At 54.5% G+C, this 19,544-nt stretch overlaps 1 protein-coding gene and 1 long non-coding RNA gene across 4 annotated transcripts in view; one reads left to right on the top strand and one right to left on the bottom strand.

Moving 5' to 3' along the window:
* Positions 1 to 19,544, top strand: part of KCNAB2 (potassium voltage-gated channel subfamily A regulatory beta subunit 2) — a 97,992-nt gene that overhangs the window by 58,696 nt on the left and 19,752 nt on the right. For all 3 annotated transcript variants that reach the window (XM_082398760.1, XM_082398759.1, XM_082398758.1), the window contains 2 exons: positions 12,552 to 12,595; positions 13,393 to 13,430. In XM_082398760.1, the coding sequence (XP_082254886.1) occupies positions 12,552 to 12,595; positions 13,393 to 13,430 (82 nt within the window). The remainder of the gene's footprint in view (positions 1 to 12,551; positions 12,596 to 13,392; positions 13,431 to 19,544) is intronic.
* On the bottom strand, positions 13,472 to 19,524 carry LOC309631919. Its single transcript, XR_014246644.1, has 3 exons — positions 19,405 to 19,524; positions 15,760 to 18,572; positions 13,472 to 13,851 (listed from the first exon to the last, which is right to left on the bottom strand). It is a non-coding gene; the product is annotated as an uncharacterized lncRNA (long non-coding RNA).

The raw sequence follows: 19,544 nt of genomic DNA, 5'->3' as shown, positions 1-19,544 counted from the left end.
GAAGGTTGTGGTGGGAACTCAAAAAGCACCCGGCACAACGGCTGGGGCGCAGCGGGCACCGTGTAAGTGTTAGCGCTGTGGCCGTTGTCGTTGTTGTTATGCCTCCAAGGTGCTTCTAAGGATGAAAAGAGAAAAGGTGCAAGAAGCGCTTACTCTGGCCTGGGTACAGCCGCTTAGTACAAGGCAGCAACTAAGAAGCAAGAGGGGCCAATTCACGGCTGAGCCGCCTTCCTGCCTTTTAGGGCGGGTAACGCTGAGCGTGACTGGGGCGTGAGCTCCCAAAGGAAGCACAGCCACAGCACTGAGCCCCCGAGGGGGCTTCAGCTCTCACGTACCAGAGGACACCTCCTCCAGGAAGGCCACCGGTCTGCCACCCTTTGCTCTCAGAAACCTCACGGGCCAAGGACCTCCCATCCCACTGCTCCGTCAGGGTGGCCCCCAACTCTTCAGCAGCTGCCCCCGCCTTGGGCAGGAAGTCACTGTTGAGTACAAATCAGGGCACAGCACAGTTGGGGCAGCCTTACTGATACAGGGGAGGCACCCAGGCCTCTGCAGGGCACAGCCGAGGCTCGTCCTCATTCCTGAGTTGCTGCTGCAGTCCGTGCTTTTAAAAGCCATCTTTAGGGAATTCCATGGTGGTCCAGTGGTTAGGACTCCCCACTTTCACTGCTGAGCGCCCGCCTGGTCCAATCGAGGGGCACGGCGCCCAAAAAATTTAAAAGCCATCTCTAAAACTTCTACTCCAGGCCTTGAGGCTTCCATGGGCCTCATTCTGTGCAGGGAGGGTCCTGTCCCCTCCTACTGTGAACCTGTCACTGTCTTGGGGGAAGGATCTGGCTGGTCCCCAGCTTTCTTATCTCCCCATCCCTCACTGGGACAGGTGGGGGGTGGACGCCAGGCACCACACAGGAAGCTTCTGTCCCGAGAAGCTCTCTTTGGTGGCACTCTATGGACACGGCAGAGCTTTTAATTGGGATGGCTGCCCCTCTGATTAATCACGGCAGGAACCAGCTGCTTTGTTTTAACAATAGCAGGTACTGGAGAGGCAGAAAAAGAACCCAGAATCTGCTGTGGATCAAAATCAACCATCCACACTCGATGTTTCTGCCCAAAGCCCATTTCAAGTCGACCAGCCCGTGTCTGGGACTCACTTCTCCACACAAACGTGTTTGAAAGGAGAGACCCTTTGGGGGTGACATTTAATTGTGGCAAGTTCGGGTCAAGGTCTTAAGCTTTCAGCTTTCCATTCTCGTCTAATTCTTGTGATTTTCTAAGAATATTATGAGTTGTGACCCCTGTCTGGGGCACATGAAAAATTACAGACTCTGGCCAGCTGTGAAAACCCACCTACCCGACTTCCCTGCTTGGCAGTTCTCTGCTGGACCCAGAGACACCTTTGCCCTGGATTCCCTAGGTGGGTTCTGAGGTCAAATGTCCATTCCCATCATCCCCACAGCACGTTATAGTGGGATGGAGTCGGGGCTGGGGACTCTACCACCAGGCCAGGCCCAGGAGGTCCTGCAAGAGTGAAGGCTTGACTGCTGCCGAAGTCTGGGAGGGCTGCTTCCTGCTGTGGCTCCCGGGCCCCTGGTATCACTGGGGAGGCTGAGGTCGGCGACACTGGGAGGAAGGAAAGGTTACTGCTGCTTGCGGGGGGCGGGGGACTGCTTCACACTGCATGTACTATCTCAGCTGATGCCAGAGGTCGACAAGGATTTCAAAAGCAGAGAAACGGGAAGGGCACTCCCACAGGGAACAGCAAGAGTGAAGGCCCAGAGACTTTTGAGGTCATTGACATTTTTTTTTTTTTGTAAGTTTTATTGAGATATAATTCACATACCATACACCCATTTAAAGCATCCAATTTAATGGTTTTAGTACAAACAGTTGTCCAAAAGTCACCCATTTTAGAACATTTTCATCACCCCAAAAAGAAATCCTGCACCCACATTAGCTATCGTTCCCTGATTCCCCACTCCCCCCAGCCCCCAGAAACCACTAATCTACTTTCTGTCTCTATGGATTTGCCTGTTCTGAACATTTCATATGAATGGAATCATACAATATGTGACCTTTTGTGACTGGTTTCTTTCTCTCAGCATGATGTTTGCAAGGATCATCTGTGTCGTAGAATGTATCAGTACTTCATTCCTTGGTATGGCTGAATAACATTCTACTATGCGGCTGTAGACCACATTTTTTTTATCCATTCGTCAGTTGATGGACATTTGGATTGCTTCCACTTTGGGGCTGTGATGAGTAATGCTGCTGTGGACATTTGTGTTCAAGTTTTTGTGTGGGCGTATGTTTTTAGTTCTCTGGGTACATACCTAGGAGTGGAATTGCTGGATTGGGGGGGTGAGGCAGGTGACCTTTTACACACTGTGGTGACTAAGTCTTTGTGGATCTCTCTTAAAGCTTAAAGCACACCATCTGGTTAAGAGCAACCCCTGAGGAAGAGTAAGATGCCAGGCCTTGTAGGATCTGACAGTTTGCCAGAGCACAGAGGACAGTAGAAGGTGGAATGAAGTAGGGGATTTCCACAACCTCTCAGCCAGTGCATAGCACCACTCAAAGCTCTTGATAAAAACACAGCTTCCCAGGCCCAGCCCCGGAGCTACCGATTCAGTAGCTGTGGTTGGGGCCCAGGAATCTGCATTTGCAACAAGCTCCTCTAGCATCCTGGCCAGGGGTTGAGCATCTCTGCCGTGGACATGAGCTCCACGAGCCTGGGGAGGAGCCACAGGCAGAGTCTTTGCCACCTGCAGCCTCTTTGGCAGGCCTGTGGGCTTCCAGAGGGCCAGGACCTGTTGTCTTCAAGTGCGAGGTTCAGCAGGTGGAAGGGCCAGCACTGCAGGCTGTCCTTCCTCCTTCCCATCCCCCCACCCACCCAAGGGGCTCAGGGAGGACCCCACCCTACCCTGAGCTCAGGGACCCAGGCCAGCCAGGCCCCTAGGTTTTTACGGGCAGGTGGAAGAGGAAGGCAGAGCCGGCCTGTGGGTCCTGAGGGGCCCCACTGGCCTCCACAGGTAGCGTCTGTGACCTGCCAGGGCCCCCTGGGCAAAGGCACCAGCTCTGCCCTCCCCAGGCCTCTATCCCCAGGTCCAGGTCCCCACCTCAGGGGTGGTTCCTGCTGCCAAGTCAGGCCACGGGGAGGACAGAAGGGGTATTCTTACTGGTGGGGATGGGGGAGGGTCTCACACAGGGGTCTATCCTAACTCCATGGCCAGAAAGCCACTCCTTTCTGCTGAGGGACTGTGGGAGTGCTTCCCAAGGACCAGCTGTGTGAGTGCTTTGCAGGCGTGATCTGGCCGTGTCTTTGTGACCTGCGTTGGACACAAGAGCACTGAGGCTCGGAGAGGGGGTCACTTGCCCGAGGCTGCCCAGCTCAGGAGCGGGGAGGCTGGGACTGGAACAAGGTTTGATTCTTAACTTCTGTGTCAGAAAGGCGGGGCCAGAGCTGAGAGCAAGTCCAGCCACCATCTACCGTGAACATCTCTGGGTGGATTCCTCTCTGGGTCCCGTCAGAGCATAGGGTGGGCAGCCAGCAGGCGTGGAAGGCTCCTGCAGAGCCAAGCTGGGAGGGACGGCGTGGTCCTCAGGCCAGCCACCTTATTCTGTCAGTGGATACCCAGGGACCCAGAGAAAGCAGGACACCTGCCTGGGATCACACAGCGAATTAGCAGCAGAGCCTGAGCTAGACCCCTGACCACCTGCCTCCCATCCACCACGCTTTCTCAGCCCTTCCCACAGGGCAAGATGAGATCCAAAAGGCAGCTTTGGCCAGGGCCACCCTGCAGAGTGAGAGTGGCCTGCTCGGGGTCAGAGGGCAAAGCCAGCCCTTCCTGCCAACAGGGGCATCTCTCTGGGTTTCAGGAAACCCGTGCGCTTTGTTCTGTCTTCATCCTGATCCCATGAGTGTGGGAAAGGAGGATGGGGTAAAGCAGGGGGATCTTCATTCATCAATTCATTCACCCATTCATCCATCCATTCATTCATTCATTCACTCCAGAAGTATTTATTGAGCATGTGCCAAGAGCTAAGTGCTGTGCGGAGTGCTGGAGCTTCTCAGGTCTCTCTGGTCCCTGGACCCCGGGCTTCTTTCCTAACGTCACCTGCGTCATTACCATCTAGACAGAATGGTCCTCTCTCCTCCAGATTTCTGGTGATCTGACTGCTTGTGCTGAACCCTGGTGGCAGCCCCACCTTCCTGGGTGAGAACCACCAGGGGACAGAGCTGGCCAGGCCAGCTGGCTGCACCCTCAGCTGCCCACCTGGCTGCAGTGCCTGCCTCGTCCGGTCCTGGCTGAGCAGCTGTTAGCCTGGAGCACCGGCGCCGACCTCCCGGGGATCGGCCAGGGCGATCGGGGCGGCTTGTGCATCCGCTTCATTAATAATGAATCACCTCCTGCACCTCCCATGCCTCTCGCCGGTCACCTCGTTAACTTGGTGGGAGTCCCAAGAGCCACAGTGCGCAGAGCCGGGGGTGGACGCCAGGCTCCCTCCAGGAGACTCGGGGAAGCCTGGAGAAGCAGCTGCTCCCCGAACCCCTGGGCTGCCACCCTGATGGGAGGCGCCCTCCCTCCTCCTCCTGCTGTCAGGGGACAGCGGTGTCGCTCATTGGTCGTGAGTTGCTGGCAGCCCAGCCCTGCCGAACACAGCTGGGCTGGGGGCTCGGGCGGACAGAGCCGGACCAGGATGGGGCAGAGGAAGGATCCGCCGAGAAGGGAGAGGGAATGGCCGCCTCCCCACCCCTCGATTCCTGAGCTCTATCTGATCAGGTCTTTTCTAGCACATTTCTGGAAATTTCACCCCCTTCCCCCGGAGAGCACACAGGCTTTTTCTACGTCAGAAATCTGCACTCCTGAAGCAACGCCTGGTGGCTTCTTCACCTTCTGGGATAAAGTCTTGTCCCAGGTGGAGCAGGGCTTCCAGGGGCAGGTGACTTCGGAGCCCGGAAGGAGGGGGGACGTGGCCCGGAGCTGAGCACCGGAAACATGCAGGTGTCCTTCGTGTGCTCGGAGCACGGCCTCAAGGGCCGGGGCCCCGAGGAGCGGCTGGGCCGGCCGGCAGCCAGCAGCCCCAGCCTGGGCACCCGCGGCCACTTCCGCGCAGTGGCCATGGTGGCCCGGAGCCTGGGACAGCTGTCGGTGCAGAGCCTCCTGAGCACAGGCGAGGCCCGCGTGATGCAGCCCGGGATGAAGTATAGGTACGCGGCGCGGGGCGGCTGTGCGGGTCGGGGGCTGCCCTCCCACCCCCGTCTGGGGGAGCTTTGCAGATGGGGGGAGAAATAAAATCGAGGCTCAGGGTCAGGCACCCGTTTCTTCCCGACTGCAGGGGATGATGGTGTCTTTCTTTCCTTCTGCCCGTTTGTTTCCTTTCTTGGGAGGGGTCACTATAGCTGGGCCCCCCCATTATTGGACTCCAGGTAAAGCTTCCTCTTTCTGGGAACCCCGGGGCACTGGCCACAGACCCCTGCCCTCCCCCTGGGCACACAGGCCCCAATGATGCCCCGTGGGTGGTCTGATGCCTTTGCAGCTAAGCCGCCTTGACAAACCTCAGTTTAATAGTCAGGGATACTGGGTGAACCATGTGATAGAGTTAAATCTTCCCCCCGCAACTGAGCCCGACCCCAGGCCTGGGCTCCTCTACAGGCAGGGCTAATGCTCCACAGGGCACAAAGCAGCAGCTGGAGTTCCCTGCTAAGGGCTCAATCCAGGCTGCTGTGTGTCCCTCTGCTTCGGCCCAGTCCCCACCTACTCTGGGTGCGCTCGCCGTGACTGGTACGTGGAGAGCGTGCAAAGCACCAGTGTCAGGGGGCAGGGGCCTTCCTGCTGTTCCTTGCATGCCCCCCTTGCTCCATCCAGGGCCTGGCTCGGATGGCCGGTGAATGTACCCGCGTGGAAAAGGAGGGCTGGCTTCGTACCAAGGGTCCGCGAGGGCAGGGTTGTGGGTCACCAGGCTGGAGGTCTAGCTTTTCTCATTCATGAGTTTCTCTTCACTTAGAGCCTTTAGCGCTTCCAGAATGGTATTACTGGGGAAAGGGGGGTTCTTACAACAAACCGTCTGCATGAGCTGGAAAAGCTAAGTTAGGTCCCTGGTTCCCAACCCTGCTCTCAGTGACTCAAATCTCACAGGCCACCAGCCTCAGAAAAAGCCACAGAAGAATCTGGTTGTGTTTGAGGAGAATGCCTGGGTTTCTAGCTGGTGTTGGTGCCGACTTGAAAAGTATTGAGAGAATGGATCTTTAACAACTGAGCAGTGTGGCTTAAAACAAAACCAGTGCCCGGAAGTTGGACCTCATGTGAAGGAGCCGTGTCCTAAGTCCCAGGTGTCCTTGAGACAAATTCTGGAATAACTGGGTCCTTCTGCGTCTCCACCCGTATCCTTTCCTTCCCTGGTCCTTGGGGGACATTTGACGTTCTTTTATGGGCGTCTGGGGTACAAGGCTTTTGTTCCCATTCTCTAAATTCAGTGAGGACAGTCCAGAGCAGAATTCTCTCTTCTAGAAGCTCTGGTGGTTTATATCTTTTGTTCAGTGGGAATCAAAGGCTAGGAGTAAACAGAATCTATTTTTTAGTTTAGATTTGTGTTATCCGCTGGGACTTTTAAGTCAGTCCTAGGATATCAAAGGAGTTAGTACAAGTGAGACCATTTCCAAAAATACGAAGCACTCTGTAAATGGAAAATGTGGCTATTGACATGATTCCCTCCCAAGCTCCTAAGATCCACTGAGGATTAGATATGTCAAAGAGCCTGAGGGCTTAAGATTACTGCGTCTGTGTGTGTGCACCAGTGTGTGTGCACCTGTGTGAGTGCGCATCTCCGTGTGTGCGTCTCCGTGTGTGCATCTCTGTGTGCATCTGTGTGTGTGCACCTGTGTGAGTGCGCATCTCCGTGTGTGCGTCTCCATGTGTGCACCTGTGAGTGTGCATCTCTCCATGTGTGCATCTGTGTGTACACCTGTGTGTGTGTGCATCTCTCCGTGTGTGCGTCTCCATGTGTGCACCTGTGAGTGCACATCTCTCTGTGTGTGCGTCTGTGTGTGTGCATCTGTGTGTGCGCATCTCTCCATGTGTACGTCTGTGTGTGCGCATCTCTCCATGTGTACATCTGTGTGTGCGCATCTCTCTCTGTGTGCATCTGTGTGTGTGTACCTGTGTGTGAGTGCGCATCTCCGTGTGTGTGTCTCCGTGTGTGCGTCTCCATGTGTGCACCTGTGAGTGTGCATCTCTCCGTGTGTGCATCTGTGTGTACACCTGTGTGTGTGTGCATCTCTCCATGTGTGCATCTGTGTGTACACCTGTGTGTGTGCATCTCTCCATGTGTGCATCTGTGTGTACACCTGTGTGTGTGTGCATCTCTCCATGTGTGCATCTGTGTGTACACCTGTGTGTGTGTGCATCTCTCCGTGCGTGCGTCTCCATGTGTACACCTGTGTGCGTGTGCATCTCTCCGTGCGTGCGTCTCCATGTGTGCACCTGTGAGTGCGCATCTCTCCGTGTGTGCATCTGTGTGTACACCTGTGTGTGTGTGCATCTCTCCGTGCGTGCGTCTCCGTGTGTGCACCTGTGTGTGCGCATCTCTCCGTGTGCGCGTCTCTGTGTGTGCACCTGTGAGTGCGCATCTCTCTGTGTGCATCTGTGTGTGCACCTGTGTGTGTGTGCATCTCTCCGTGCGTGCGTCTCTGTGTGTGCACCTGTGAGTGCGCATCTCTCTGTGTGTGCATCTGTGTGTGCACCTGTGTGTGTGTGCATCTCTCCGTGCGTGCGTCTCTGTGTGTGCACCTGTGAGTGCGCATCTCTCTGTGTGTGCATCTGTGTGTACACCTGTGTGTGTGTGCATCTCTCCATGTGTGCATCTGTGTGTACACCTGTGTGTGTGTGCATCTCTCCGTGCGTGCGTCTCCATGTGTGCACCTGTGAGTGCGCATCTCTCCGTGTGTGCATCTGTGTGTACACCTGTGTGTGTGTGCATCTCTCCGTGCGTGCGTCTCCATGTGTGCACCTGTGTGTGCACATCTCTCCGTGTGCGCGTCTCTGTGTGTGCACCTGTGAGTGCGCAGCTCTCTGTGTGTGCATCTGTGTGTGCACCTGTGTGTGAGTGCGCATCTCCGTGTGTGCACCTGTGTGTGTGTGCACATCTCCGTGTGTGCGTCTGTGTGTGAGCGCATGCATGTGCACGTGTGTGCGTGTGGCACATGTGGAGGCAGGGAGGGCAAGACAGGCAGTAAAGGGAGGTGCTCGTTGGGCCAGAGAGTTTGCAGTCTGAGGATATGGGTTCAGATCCCAGCCCCAGCTCCTCCACACTGGGGGGCCCCCGCCCGTCCTTACACATGGCAGGGCCTGGGGAGCTTTTCTTGGCAGTGGCAGGAGGAAGGTGGGTTCATTTCCCTGTAGGATGTGTAGTCTCATACCAGCTGAAATGGGAGCCAGAATCCAAACCACTGGCTCCCCTCGCTGAGCATGAGGTGCCTGCCTTGGGGTGCCTGTCTCACGGGGTTGCTCCATAATGACTGTCCCAGGGCCACAGCCAGGGTGCACGCAGGTAGGGGCTGCAGGGGACCTGATCCAGATCTGCCCCAATTCTTCCACCTCCTTCAGAAGCTGGCCCTTCACAGTGAGGCTGAAGGTGTGTGGCCTGCACCAGGGTGCCACATTCTTGCCAGGGGTGCTCAGTGCGGGGGAAGGGGTACACCAAGCCCCGCGAGCAAGGAGAGGGACCAGCATTTGATCCTGAGGGTCTGGCCCCAGGGCCTGGACTTCTCAGCCCCACGTTACACCAACAAGCACCCCTGGGACCCTGCAGCTGCCAGCTACAGTCTGATAGCAAAGACCTGGAAGTCCAGGCCTGTCCTTAGGGAGCCTGGAGCCTGGGGGCTGAAAACAGATAATCCCCCGCAGGGTGACAACCAACCAGAAAAGGCCCTGGCAACCCTGTCCGTCAAGCCAGCTCATCAAGACCCCGTTGCTTTCCATCACCTGATCATATTTTTATCCTCCGCCCAGATGGCTGACATTAAAGGCCCTGAACAGCTATTTTTACAGGATTTGTAATTGCCCGGAGTCTGAGGTGCAGTGTTTAGGGGTGCAGCGTGTCGGGGGGCTGCGTGATGGGCGTCAACTGTCTTCCTCCAGCAAAGGTTAAATCCCTGAGTCCTCATTAGCCATTTTTCCAGACCCCAGGAGGGACATGAGGCAAATTAATAAAGACTAACGTTATTGGGGTTGAGAGATTTAGCCACCTATTTTATCATGATGTCAGGTTTTAATTAGAGGAGGAAAAGCTGTAGGAAACGATCTTCGCGTGTTGAAAGTTTCGAGTGGCAGCGTGTCACCAGCCCTGGTCCACCCGAGGCTGTGATCTGTTGAGCTCGCCCCACCCCCACCGAGCTGCCGTATTTCTAAAGCTCCTAGCCCTGAGATACCCTGTCCCTTCTCGTTCCTTCTCCCGAGGCCTGGCAGCGGATGGCAGAACTAATACCATCATTTTAACAACTTGAGCGGGGTAATTGCAGCATCGCTTGGTGTCCTAGTTTTGCTAAATTATTCCTGTGGGCGGTGGGTGGGGCAGCAGCTGCATCACCAAACACCCTGCGTCCGTCCGAGGAAACTCGGAGCCCCTTCTGGTGGGCGAGGGGTGTCACCTGTCTTCAGGCACAGACACAGGCGGGCTCAGCCTGCTGTCCTGTGTCCTCACCTGTCTGCTGCTAAAGCCGCCCATCCCCTGAACACGCAGCACGTGCCAGCACTTGTTTCCACGGTGACGAAGGGCGGTTGCAGGAGGACATGCCTAGAACTTGACCTTCAACAGAGCCTCGCCAGGAAATTGCTCCCCCACCATCACACACGGGGGTGGTTTTGCAGAGGCAGGGGCTCAGCCTCCCTTCCGGCACCGGATTTATCTAGACCACGTACCCAGGCCTTCGAATGCCCGGGCATTGCAAACAAGGTTCTGAAGGTTTTTGTGTCTGTGAGCATTTCCAGGCAAGGAGTGTCTCAAAGGGGTCTGTGACCCCAAAATTGTTAAGACCGCTGATTACAACTTTTAGTCCTTTTTGCTCCATTACCAGACTGCTCATAAGCAACGTTCTAATTTCTCACCACAAGCGTTTTCTAGCCAGTGTGAGAAAATTTACCTAATCTGCTAAATGGAGCTGGCCTGATGCAGGGTCTATTGGTGATGCCATTGTGCTTTTCTTTCTTTCTTTTTTAATTCCTTTTTAATTCCAATTTCCTTATACACAAGAATACACAAGTTTACTCTCTACTTAGCAAGTGACATCAATCCAAGCATGATTTAAACTTTATAAGAAAACTTTTGAAGAATGTGTTTGACTACTCAGCCCTTGAATTTCATGCATATTGTATTTGAAATCTCTCATAGCAAATCTGAAGCTAAATCAAGAATATTCTAGAATATTCAAGAATTTTCCCAGGTTTTTTTTTTTTGAGATATAATTGATGCATAACATTGTGTAAGTTTAAGGTACAACATAACGGGCTGATACATTTACCTGTTGTGAAACAATCACCACAGACAGTTTAGTTAACGTCCATCGCCTCACATAGTTACAAATCGTGCCTCTTTCTAGGGTCACAAACCTAGTGTCTCTGGGCCGGAATACGCAAGCAATGCTGAGGGCACTAGTAGAATATTTCACTGATTTATAGGGGGAAAAAAACCAAGGGGAAACTTCAGTTCCCTTTTTAACATGGTAACATTTAAAGCCTGTTGGATTTGTCCATTGTTGTTTCTCGTATAAGGAAAAGGCTGCTGTCCCCCGTTCTGTGCTCTCTGTGACCCTGTGCCCCAGGCACATGTGTTATCCCATTTCATCCTCATGGCCACCCCCTGAGAGTGGCAGCATCTCGAGCCCATTCTACAGATGAGCCCACCGAGGCATCAGGCAGTTACATGACATGCCCAGGGGCAGGCATACAGCCAGGAAGGTTGAAGCAGAATTTGAACTCCAGCTTCAGAGCCTCTGCTTGTAGCCACTGCCGATCTGCTCCCCTCCCCGAAAAAGAAACCAGCTGTGATTATGTCCTCAGGGAAATATCCCAGCATTCCCTGTAGGAACAGTGGGCCGGTGGCTGGGCTGGTTTTAATGGGAAATTTAACAAGAAAGCTGGGCAATTTAGAAGTACTTAAATTTGGTGACAAACTGTTATCAAACCGCTTACAAGTTTATTCTATCCACCCCCGACCAACCACCACCTGTAATGTGGGCAGCGTCCAGGGATCTTGTAACCAGGGAAACCCAGGCTGCAGAAGGTCATAGCAGGCCCATGTCAGAGAAGGGCAGGTCCCGCTCAGCCCCACACCTGCTTCCCAGGGGCCACATAGGGTAGAAAAACAGGACACAGCATCCACTGAAGTTAGAAATGCCGGACGGCCCTAGGGAAGGAGGCTGGGGTTCACCCACTGCAGCTCTCACAGCTCTCTGGCTTCCCACTGCCTAGAAGGGTATCGCACCCTGGGCTGGTCCCAGGACCGGGATGCCAGCAGTGGGATCTCACGAGGGAAGTGGGCTCCTGCTCTGCCACTTGGCAACCTCACCATCCGGGCAGCTCCCACAAAGGGCCGGGGCTGCGGGAGCATGCCGCTGCGGCAGGGAGCATGTTCTCAGAGCCTGCGTGAAACCCCAGCTCCTCTGCTCCCAGGCAGGTCCAGTGTGCTATTCTGTAAAATGGGAACATCAGGAAAAGGGAAGCACCTGTCAGGGCGTCAGTGACACCGGCCTGTTGCGGCCCTGAAGGCTCCCAGGCAGCCTGTGCAGGACGGACAGCCCAGGACGGACCGGCGTCCTCAGCAGGGCACTGCTGCCCTCCATGACCTCCTGAGGACATTAACGACAGCCTGCCGCTCACCCACGTGGACCCCAGCATGTGCCCCATCTGGCAGGCGCCTCAGCGGGCCTGTGATGGAGCCCTGGACAGTCAGCGCAGCTGCAGCCCCTGGGTCTGATCAGGACGTGTGCTGCCAGGGGATCTTGGCTCTCGCCCTCCTGAGCGGCCCTGGCTGGGGGTCAGGCCTGCTGTGGGCACCAGTGCCCTTCAACAGGGCTCTCATCTCCCTCCACTTCCTCCTGCAGAGAGACAGGGCCCAGGGCTGTGTGGCCCAGGTGATGTGGGACTAATTTCTCCTCCGCTCCTCGGAGAGAGGGAGTGAAGATACACAAAACCGCAGACGTGACACTAAAGAAATGGAAAGAGAAGCTTCTTACAAGAGGACACCCTGCATCCGGGGCCACAAGGCCTGAACCAATCTTGTTTCAGCCCATGGAATAAGATGGGGTCCAGTCCATGTTCTCTCCCCGAGGTGGCTCCCGGGGCCCTGCCCTGGTCACAGCGTGGCCTGTCCCAGCAACGTGGCTCTGCCCTGGTGGGCCCTTTACCCCCAGGGTGGGCGAGCAGCAGGCCTCTCTCCAAAGGATCCCTTACCTTCCCAGCCTCAAAAGAGGTGGGTGGGCGGTTCGGGAGGCTGGGCAGTAGAAACAATGGGTTCTGCCCTGGCCGCTGAGAACTCACGCCACGTTTGTCTTCCAGGAACCTGGGCAAGTCGGGCCTCCGGGTCTCCTGCCTGGGGCTCGGTGAGTGTGGGGTCCTCTTGGTCCCGTGGTGCGCAAGGAAGCGGGGGTGGCAGGAAGGCTGGGGGTGGAGGAGGGAGCTGTACCCAGAGCCAGGATTGGGGGGGGAGGGAAGAGGCTCGGTTGCCATGGTAACCAAGAGGCAGTGGGGGAGGGGCCAACGAGAGGGAGGAGAACAGAGATGCAGCCTTAGCAGGGGAAGTGAGGCGAGTACCAGGGCCCTCTGCACACACAGCCCACTGCCCAGCAGCAGAAAATCAGGCAAGCCCCCTGCCCCCGGGTGCCAGCATCTTCCTTCCTTACGTGACAGAGTCCCTCATGAAGGGCAGTCAGATTTTGCCCTTTTTCTTCTTTTGCCAGATATGAGCTCTGTTCCCAGAACACGCTGTCTCTCCACCTCCACGGTGCACACGTACACACACGCACACACACACCGCCCAGCAAGCGCGAGGGCACGGCTGTCAGCCCTGCACATCTTCAGGGAGACAGCCCCGGTCCCGCTGCCCGCGGCGTGTCCCTGGAATAGGAGCTGCAGCGGCTTGAGCGCCAACGAGCGCGTCAAAGCCCTGCAGCCAGCTGCCTGCTCTGGGCACTTACTGTCCCCTTGGTTCCTTGGCTCCAAGAGAGGGAGACATGCCCCGAAGGCCAGGTGTCCACGCGTGCCAAGCACACGCTCCCGCAGCGCGGCACGGTGGCCTGTGGCTGCCCCCTGCGCCCTGCAGCCCGAGGTCCAAGCTCCCTGGGGAGAACTGGGCTGCCCGGGGCCATTCTCTGACTTGAGCCTGTGTCTCTCCCATCAGGAACGTGGGTGACCTTCGGAGGCCAGATCACCGACGAGGTAAGATGGGCTCCCTCGTTCCCCCAGGCCCCGGGGAGGGCCGCCCATGCCCAGGCACGTGGTAAAGTATGTGAAATGCACCAGGTAGCCAGTGCTCAGGGCAGCCGCCTTGGCTCCCCTCTTACTGTTTCTCCAGGGTGCCCTGGGGGACAACAGGAAGGGTGAGTGCCGCAGTGGCGCCAACACCCAGCAGCTGGGTGCACGGGGGCTTCAGCAAGTCCCTGAAAGTCCCAGAAATCAGGTTCCTCACCCGCATAACACCTATCCCACGGTTAGCCAGAGGAATTCAGGGAGAGCACATTTTCCAAATCATCAAGCCCGATGCAATTCTTTGCCACTCCTACAGAGGATGCCCACGTGAATTTGAAACATCAGTAAATATCTGTGGAGGTCATTTAGAATGCAGATCCTGGAAATTTTGCTGCAAACCAAAGACCGAGTAGATGAACGTTTGACCAAGCTCCTAACTGCGCGTGCCCCATAGCCATCGTTAATGGGATGCACTGCCGTGGGATGTACTTGCTGGGGCTTCTCTCTCCACAACTGGGATTCAGTGCAGCCAGCGTCTGTCCTGGAGAAGACAGTGTTCCCAGGCTGGTGTGCACTTCTGGGCAGGGAGTGAATATTGTGGAAGTGGGAACAGTGGTTTTGCTCAGAGAGCTCTGAACCTCTGCACAAGAAGCTGTCTTCGTGTCTGCTCTACTTCCTATTGGAAAGATTGCATTTAAAAGTGAATAAGTGAGTTCACTTGAGACCTTGTAACTGTGATTGCTCAGTTATTTTTCAAAGGGAAAGCTTGGCTTCCATCAAAATCTAGATGCATTTAATTTGCATTCTTGTTCCTTTTTCTTTCATGATGGTAGCTGTTGTAGAACTATTTGCCCTGGCTTTAAGGTTCTGGGGGCTATCTCAGGTAAAGTCAGGAGTTTTTAAGATGCAGGGAATTGTTTCACCTTCAGCCACCAGATTGGTTCCAAGCACTTAGGAGGTTGGAGCCCCGGAGCCCACGTGGTCTACCCCAAATAAGTGGTGTCTAATTCGCCTGTTACCCTTTCAATGTGGAAGAATTCTGTGGAGGATGTGACTTCATTTCCTAATGGCATTAGCTACGCTGTGTGCATTGTCCTTGTGGGAAAGATATAGAGAAGTGGCCGGATGGTAACCGTCCAATTAGGTGACTTTTTCACCAACAGATCCATTACACCCAAAGAGTATTGATTAATGATCCAATGACAGCCACAGCTGGCTCCGGCCTCCACCGTGGCTCCATCAGGGACATGGTGACATGTATGAAGATGATGGAAGTCGTTTCCAGATGACACAAAGCTGGGAGGACGGCGGATACAGTACATGACAGATTCAGGGTTCTAAAAGGTCCTGGCAGGTGAAAATGATTGAGTGAACGAGCCAGCGGAATTTTCCTATTAAACCCTACGGTTAGTATCCCAAACAATCAACACATCAAGTCTGAGGGGCCCACCTCTCCACGGGTCAGGGGAAGAATGCCTGGATTTTATTCTTCAGCTGGCTGCCTGGTCTGCACCAGCGGGGTTGGCGCCACAGGAAGCAAGGACCCTCCTGGGCTGCAGAGGAACACGTGTGCTGCCCAAACCCAGAGCGGCCCCAGGCCGGGGCTTCACTCCAGCTGGGTGACCCCACCCGGAACACTAACTTCATGTCCGAAGGAAGGCGTTTGGCATGCCACAGAATCCAGACACACAGTCCTGTTTCTAGAGTTACCTCCTGTGTGCAAGATGCCACGCCCAGATGCCAGAGAGACACAGAAACAAGGAACTGGCGGGTTTACTATGGCAAAGTGGCGTTCCCCGGCAGGACTCAGGAAATGTCAGTAAGTGATGGCCTGGGGGCCAAATCTGGTCCCCAGCCTGGTTTTTTTGTTTTGTTTTTGTTTTTCTTTTTTCTTTCTTCTTAAATATATGAAACGTAAAATTTGCCATTTTAACCACTTTTCTTGTGGATAAAATAAGCATAACATAAAATGTACCATGTTAACCATTTTTTAAATATACAGTTCAGCGGCGTTAAGTACATTAACTTTGCTGTGCAACCATCACCACAGTCTATTTCCAGCATTTTTCATCACCCCAAACAGAAACTCTGTACCCATTAAGCAATAACCCCTCAGCCCCAGCTAACCTCTCATCCACTCTCTGCCTCTATGAATTCCACAGCCCGTTTTTGTAAATAAAGTTTTATTGGCAGGCAGCCACGCCAGTTCGTTTACATATGGTCTGTGGCTGCTTTCATGCTGTGAGGGCACAGTGGAGTGGTTGCCACAGAGACCATCCGAAAAGCCTAAAATATTTACCCTCTGGCCCTTTACAGAAAAGGGTTGCCGTCCCCGGTCCTGTGGGGTCACAGCACCATCTGCAAATATCTGTGGGTTGTCGTCCCAGGGAGGGAGGCTTCTGTGGGCTGGGCAGGGACACGGGGAGCAGACAGTGTTAGTAAACCTAAGATCACGTGGCCAAGTACCGGAGCTGCCCCGGACAGAATCAGGTTTCCAAACTCCGGTTCAGTGCCCTTTCTGTGACCTCACACAGCTGCTCAGGTGGAAAACTCCCCCTCGGGCACATGTTCCCAGCAGCCTGGGCAATAAGAATTTAATAAGAATAGTGGCTGAACTTTACATTTATCATGGCTCTCAATCCTCTATCAACCAAGGAGGTAGGTGTTTTATTGTCCATTCCGTGGAAGCAGAGCCTCAAGACTGAGCAGGTGCCCAAGGTCACACCTGGAGAGGGATGAAGAGGGATCCTCCCTGGGCTCCATGCCTCAGAGCCTACAGCCAGCTCTCAGCTCTGGGGAACCGTGCGGGGGCAGGATGGCCTCCCTGTCCCCTGGGAGGGGGTGACAGGAGGTGGCCCACATGTCCTCTGAGGTTCCTTCTGCCTCCAGCCTCTGGGACTCTTGACATTGGAAATAACTGAAAAGCCACCAAATAGAAGCTCCATTACATAACGCAGGATGCACCCACAGAGCAGAAGTCTTTAGAAGTCATGTTTTGATGACTGACAAGGGGACAGAACCATGATGAGAGAGCACGGAAAACAGCAGAGACAGCCATGTGTATGTCAGAGTTGCAGTGTTGCAGGGAAAAAGCATATAGTCACATAGAAAAACCTGGAAGAGGAATTACACCCAAATCATAGCAGTCCAAAAATCAGAAATCAGCCCTGAAAATTCCCATATTCCCCCATTCTCTTTCTGTCCATAGTCACCCAGGCACTGTCCTGGGTGTACTTAGGATTGTGTTCACGTCTTTCTTTCTTCCTCCATTCAGCTCATGCCAGCTGAGCACCTGCCGAGCTCCAGGTCCCTGCCCACGGGCTGCTCTCTGTCTGGAGAGGGGGACAGATCACAGATCATAAGCACATCTTATCTCCGAGGGTTAAACATACGATGGAGAGTGCATTCCTTTCCTGTGGCTGTTATAACAAATTACCACCAGCTGTGTGCTTTAGAACAACAGACATTTATTCTCTCACGGTTCTCGAGGCCAGATGTCCAAAATCAGCATCACTGGGCTGAAATTAAGGTGTCAGCAGGGCCGCGCTTCCAGTGGAGGCTCCAGGGGAGGGTCCTTCCTGCCTCTTCCAGTGTCTGGGGGCTGCCTGCAGTCCTCGGCTCGTGGCCGCATCACCCCAGCCTCTGCCTCTGTGGTCATATCCCTTTCCCCTGTCAGTGTCAAATCTCCCACCGCCTCCGTCTTGTAAGGACACCTGTGGTGGCATTTAGGGCCCACTTAGCTCATCCAGGAGAATCTCTCTTAATTTAATCAAATCTGCAAAGTCCCTTTTTCTACCTAAGGTAACATTCACAGGTTCCAGGGACCTGATATCTTTGGGGAACCACTATTTAGTCAACCACAGAGAACAGGAAAACAGAGAAAGAAGGACTGGGGTGTTGGCTCCTGGTTTGCACAGGACGATCCAGGAAGGAGGGGGTGAGGGAATGAGCCACCTGGTGATCCAGAGAAAGAGCGTTCCAGCCCAAGGGGACAGGTGTGTGCCCACCTGCGTGAGGCCATGGCGGGAGGGGTGTCAAGAGATGGGGTCAGAGGTGAGGGAGCAGATCTGGTGGGGACTTTGGCTTTGACCCTTCGTGGCATGGAAGCCACTGGAGGATTTTAGCAAAGAGGAAGGTTGCCCTGACTTAGGTCTCACTAGGCTCAGTCTGGTTGCTGCACTGAGTATGGCCGGTGGAGGTGCTTCTCAGACCGTAACGTGTGCGCGAGTCCCTGGAGATCTGCTGGAAATGCAGATTCTGATGAGGCAGGTCTGGGGCGGAGCCTGGGATTCTGCATCTCTGACACTGATGCTGCTGGTCTGTGGACCACAGTTTGCCTAGCAGGGGTGGCAGGGGCACAGACAGAGGCAGAGAGAGTTAGGGGGCTACCGCAAAAACTCAGCTGAGGGATGCTCCAGTTTGGACCAGATGGGCCCGGTTGGAGGTAGGCAGGAGCGGTCAGATTCCAGATCCGTTTGCAAGCGGGAGCTGATAGGACTGGCTAAAGGTTTTGATGCTGGATTGAGAGAAAGCCAAGTGGAGGGTGGCCAGGTGTTTGACCTGAGCACAGGACGGGCAAGACCACAGGTGCAGCAGGTACAGCAGGCTGTGCTCCTCGGCACACACCGGCCCTACTGCCTGCAACGGCCCCTGCTCCACCTGCCCTCCTCCTGCCTGCCTGACAAACTCCTAACCACCCTTCAAAACCCAGCCCCGTAAATTCTGCCACATTACACCACGGATGAAGCTTGAGGGCATCTAAGTGAAATAAGTAAGCCAGTCACAGAAGGACAAAGACTGTATGATTCCACCTATGTGAGGTACTTAGAGGAGTCAAAATCATAGAGAGTGAAACTAGGAGGGTGGGGGCCAGGGGCTGGGGGAGGGGATGGGGAGCTAGTGTTTAATGGGGACGGAATTTCAGTTTGGGACGATGAAAAAGTTCTGGAGATGGACAGTGGGGATGGTTGCACAGTAGTGTGAATCTACTTAATGCCACTGAAGTGTACACTTAAAAATGGTTAGAGGACTTCCCTGGCGGTCCAGCGATTGAGGCTGGGCACTTCCACTGCAGGGGGCACGCGTTCCATCCCTGGTCAGGGAACTAAGATGCTGCGTGGCACAGCAAAAAAAAAAAAAAAAAAAAAGGTTAAAATGGTAAATTTTATGTATATTTTACCCTGATTTTTAAAAAAAATTTTTAAAGGAATGAAGAAGATCTCCACGAACTGATATGGGTCTATTTCCAGGATGTATTGTAAGAGAAAAAAGCAAAATGCAAAAGAATACTTGCAGTGTGGTACCCTCCCTGTGAGCACGATGGGGACATAAGAAAATATGTGTGTGTCTGAAATATGAAAATCAAAGCGCTGGCCCTGGGTCACCTCTCTCAGAACCCTCCCAGAAGACAGCGTGCACGCCGAAACCATCTGCGTAACCTGCGGGGCCCAGCACATGGTCCTCTCCTGGGCAGAGCTCCGGCGGCCTGGTGGGACACATCCCGGAAAAGTAAGGGTGAAGGCGGGATAACCAGGGAAGGAGCCTGGTGTGCCTGGAGCTCTGGAGGCAAAGAAAGGAGGAGGAGGAGGGAGGAAGGGCTCCGAGGAGGATGCAGGGGTGCTTCGGCTACATTGTTACACTTGAGCCAGAGGAAGGAGGAGAGGAGCCAGTCCGCCCCGCAGACGGATCCAGAAAACTGCTCCATCAATGAGCTTTCCTAGTCGGAAGACAGCAGCTGACTGACGGGGGTTAGCTTTGGCCTGTTCATCCTCTGAAACCTTTGGGGTTCATTGCCAACGTTTGAAAATCAGAACTTACCCCCCTCCCCGATATCCTGGATTTCTGGCTTCTCTTGAAAAATAAAAGGATTTGGACACACCTGGCAGTGTTTGAGCCCCCTTCCACCCTACTAACCCTCACCAGGCACCAGCCTCCCTCTCCTTACCTGCCTGGCCGGTGGGGCTTCTGCGTTTGGTATTGGGAGAAGCTCCTAGAAGCTGCACCTGGCTGGCTGGCCTTCTGTCGTGCAGTTTTTGAGGGTTAAGTAGTATTCACCGCACCCTGGGCTAGCTACTGGGAGGGAGG

Source organism: Balaenoptera borealis (assembly GCF_965194805.1).
Source record: "Balaenoptera borealis genome assembly, chromosome: 1".
Lineage (NCBI taxonomy): Eukaryota > Metazoa > Chordata > Mammalia > Artiodactyla > Balaenopteridae > Balaenoptera > Balaenoptera borealis.
This window is presented reverse-complemented; position numbering and strand designations above follow the sequence as displayed.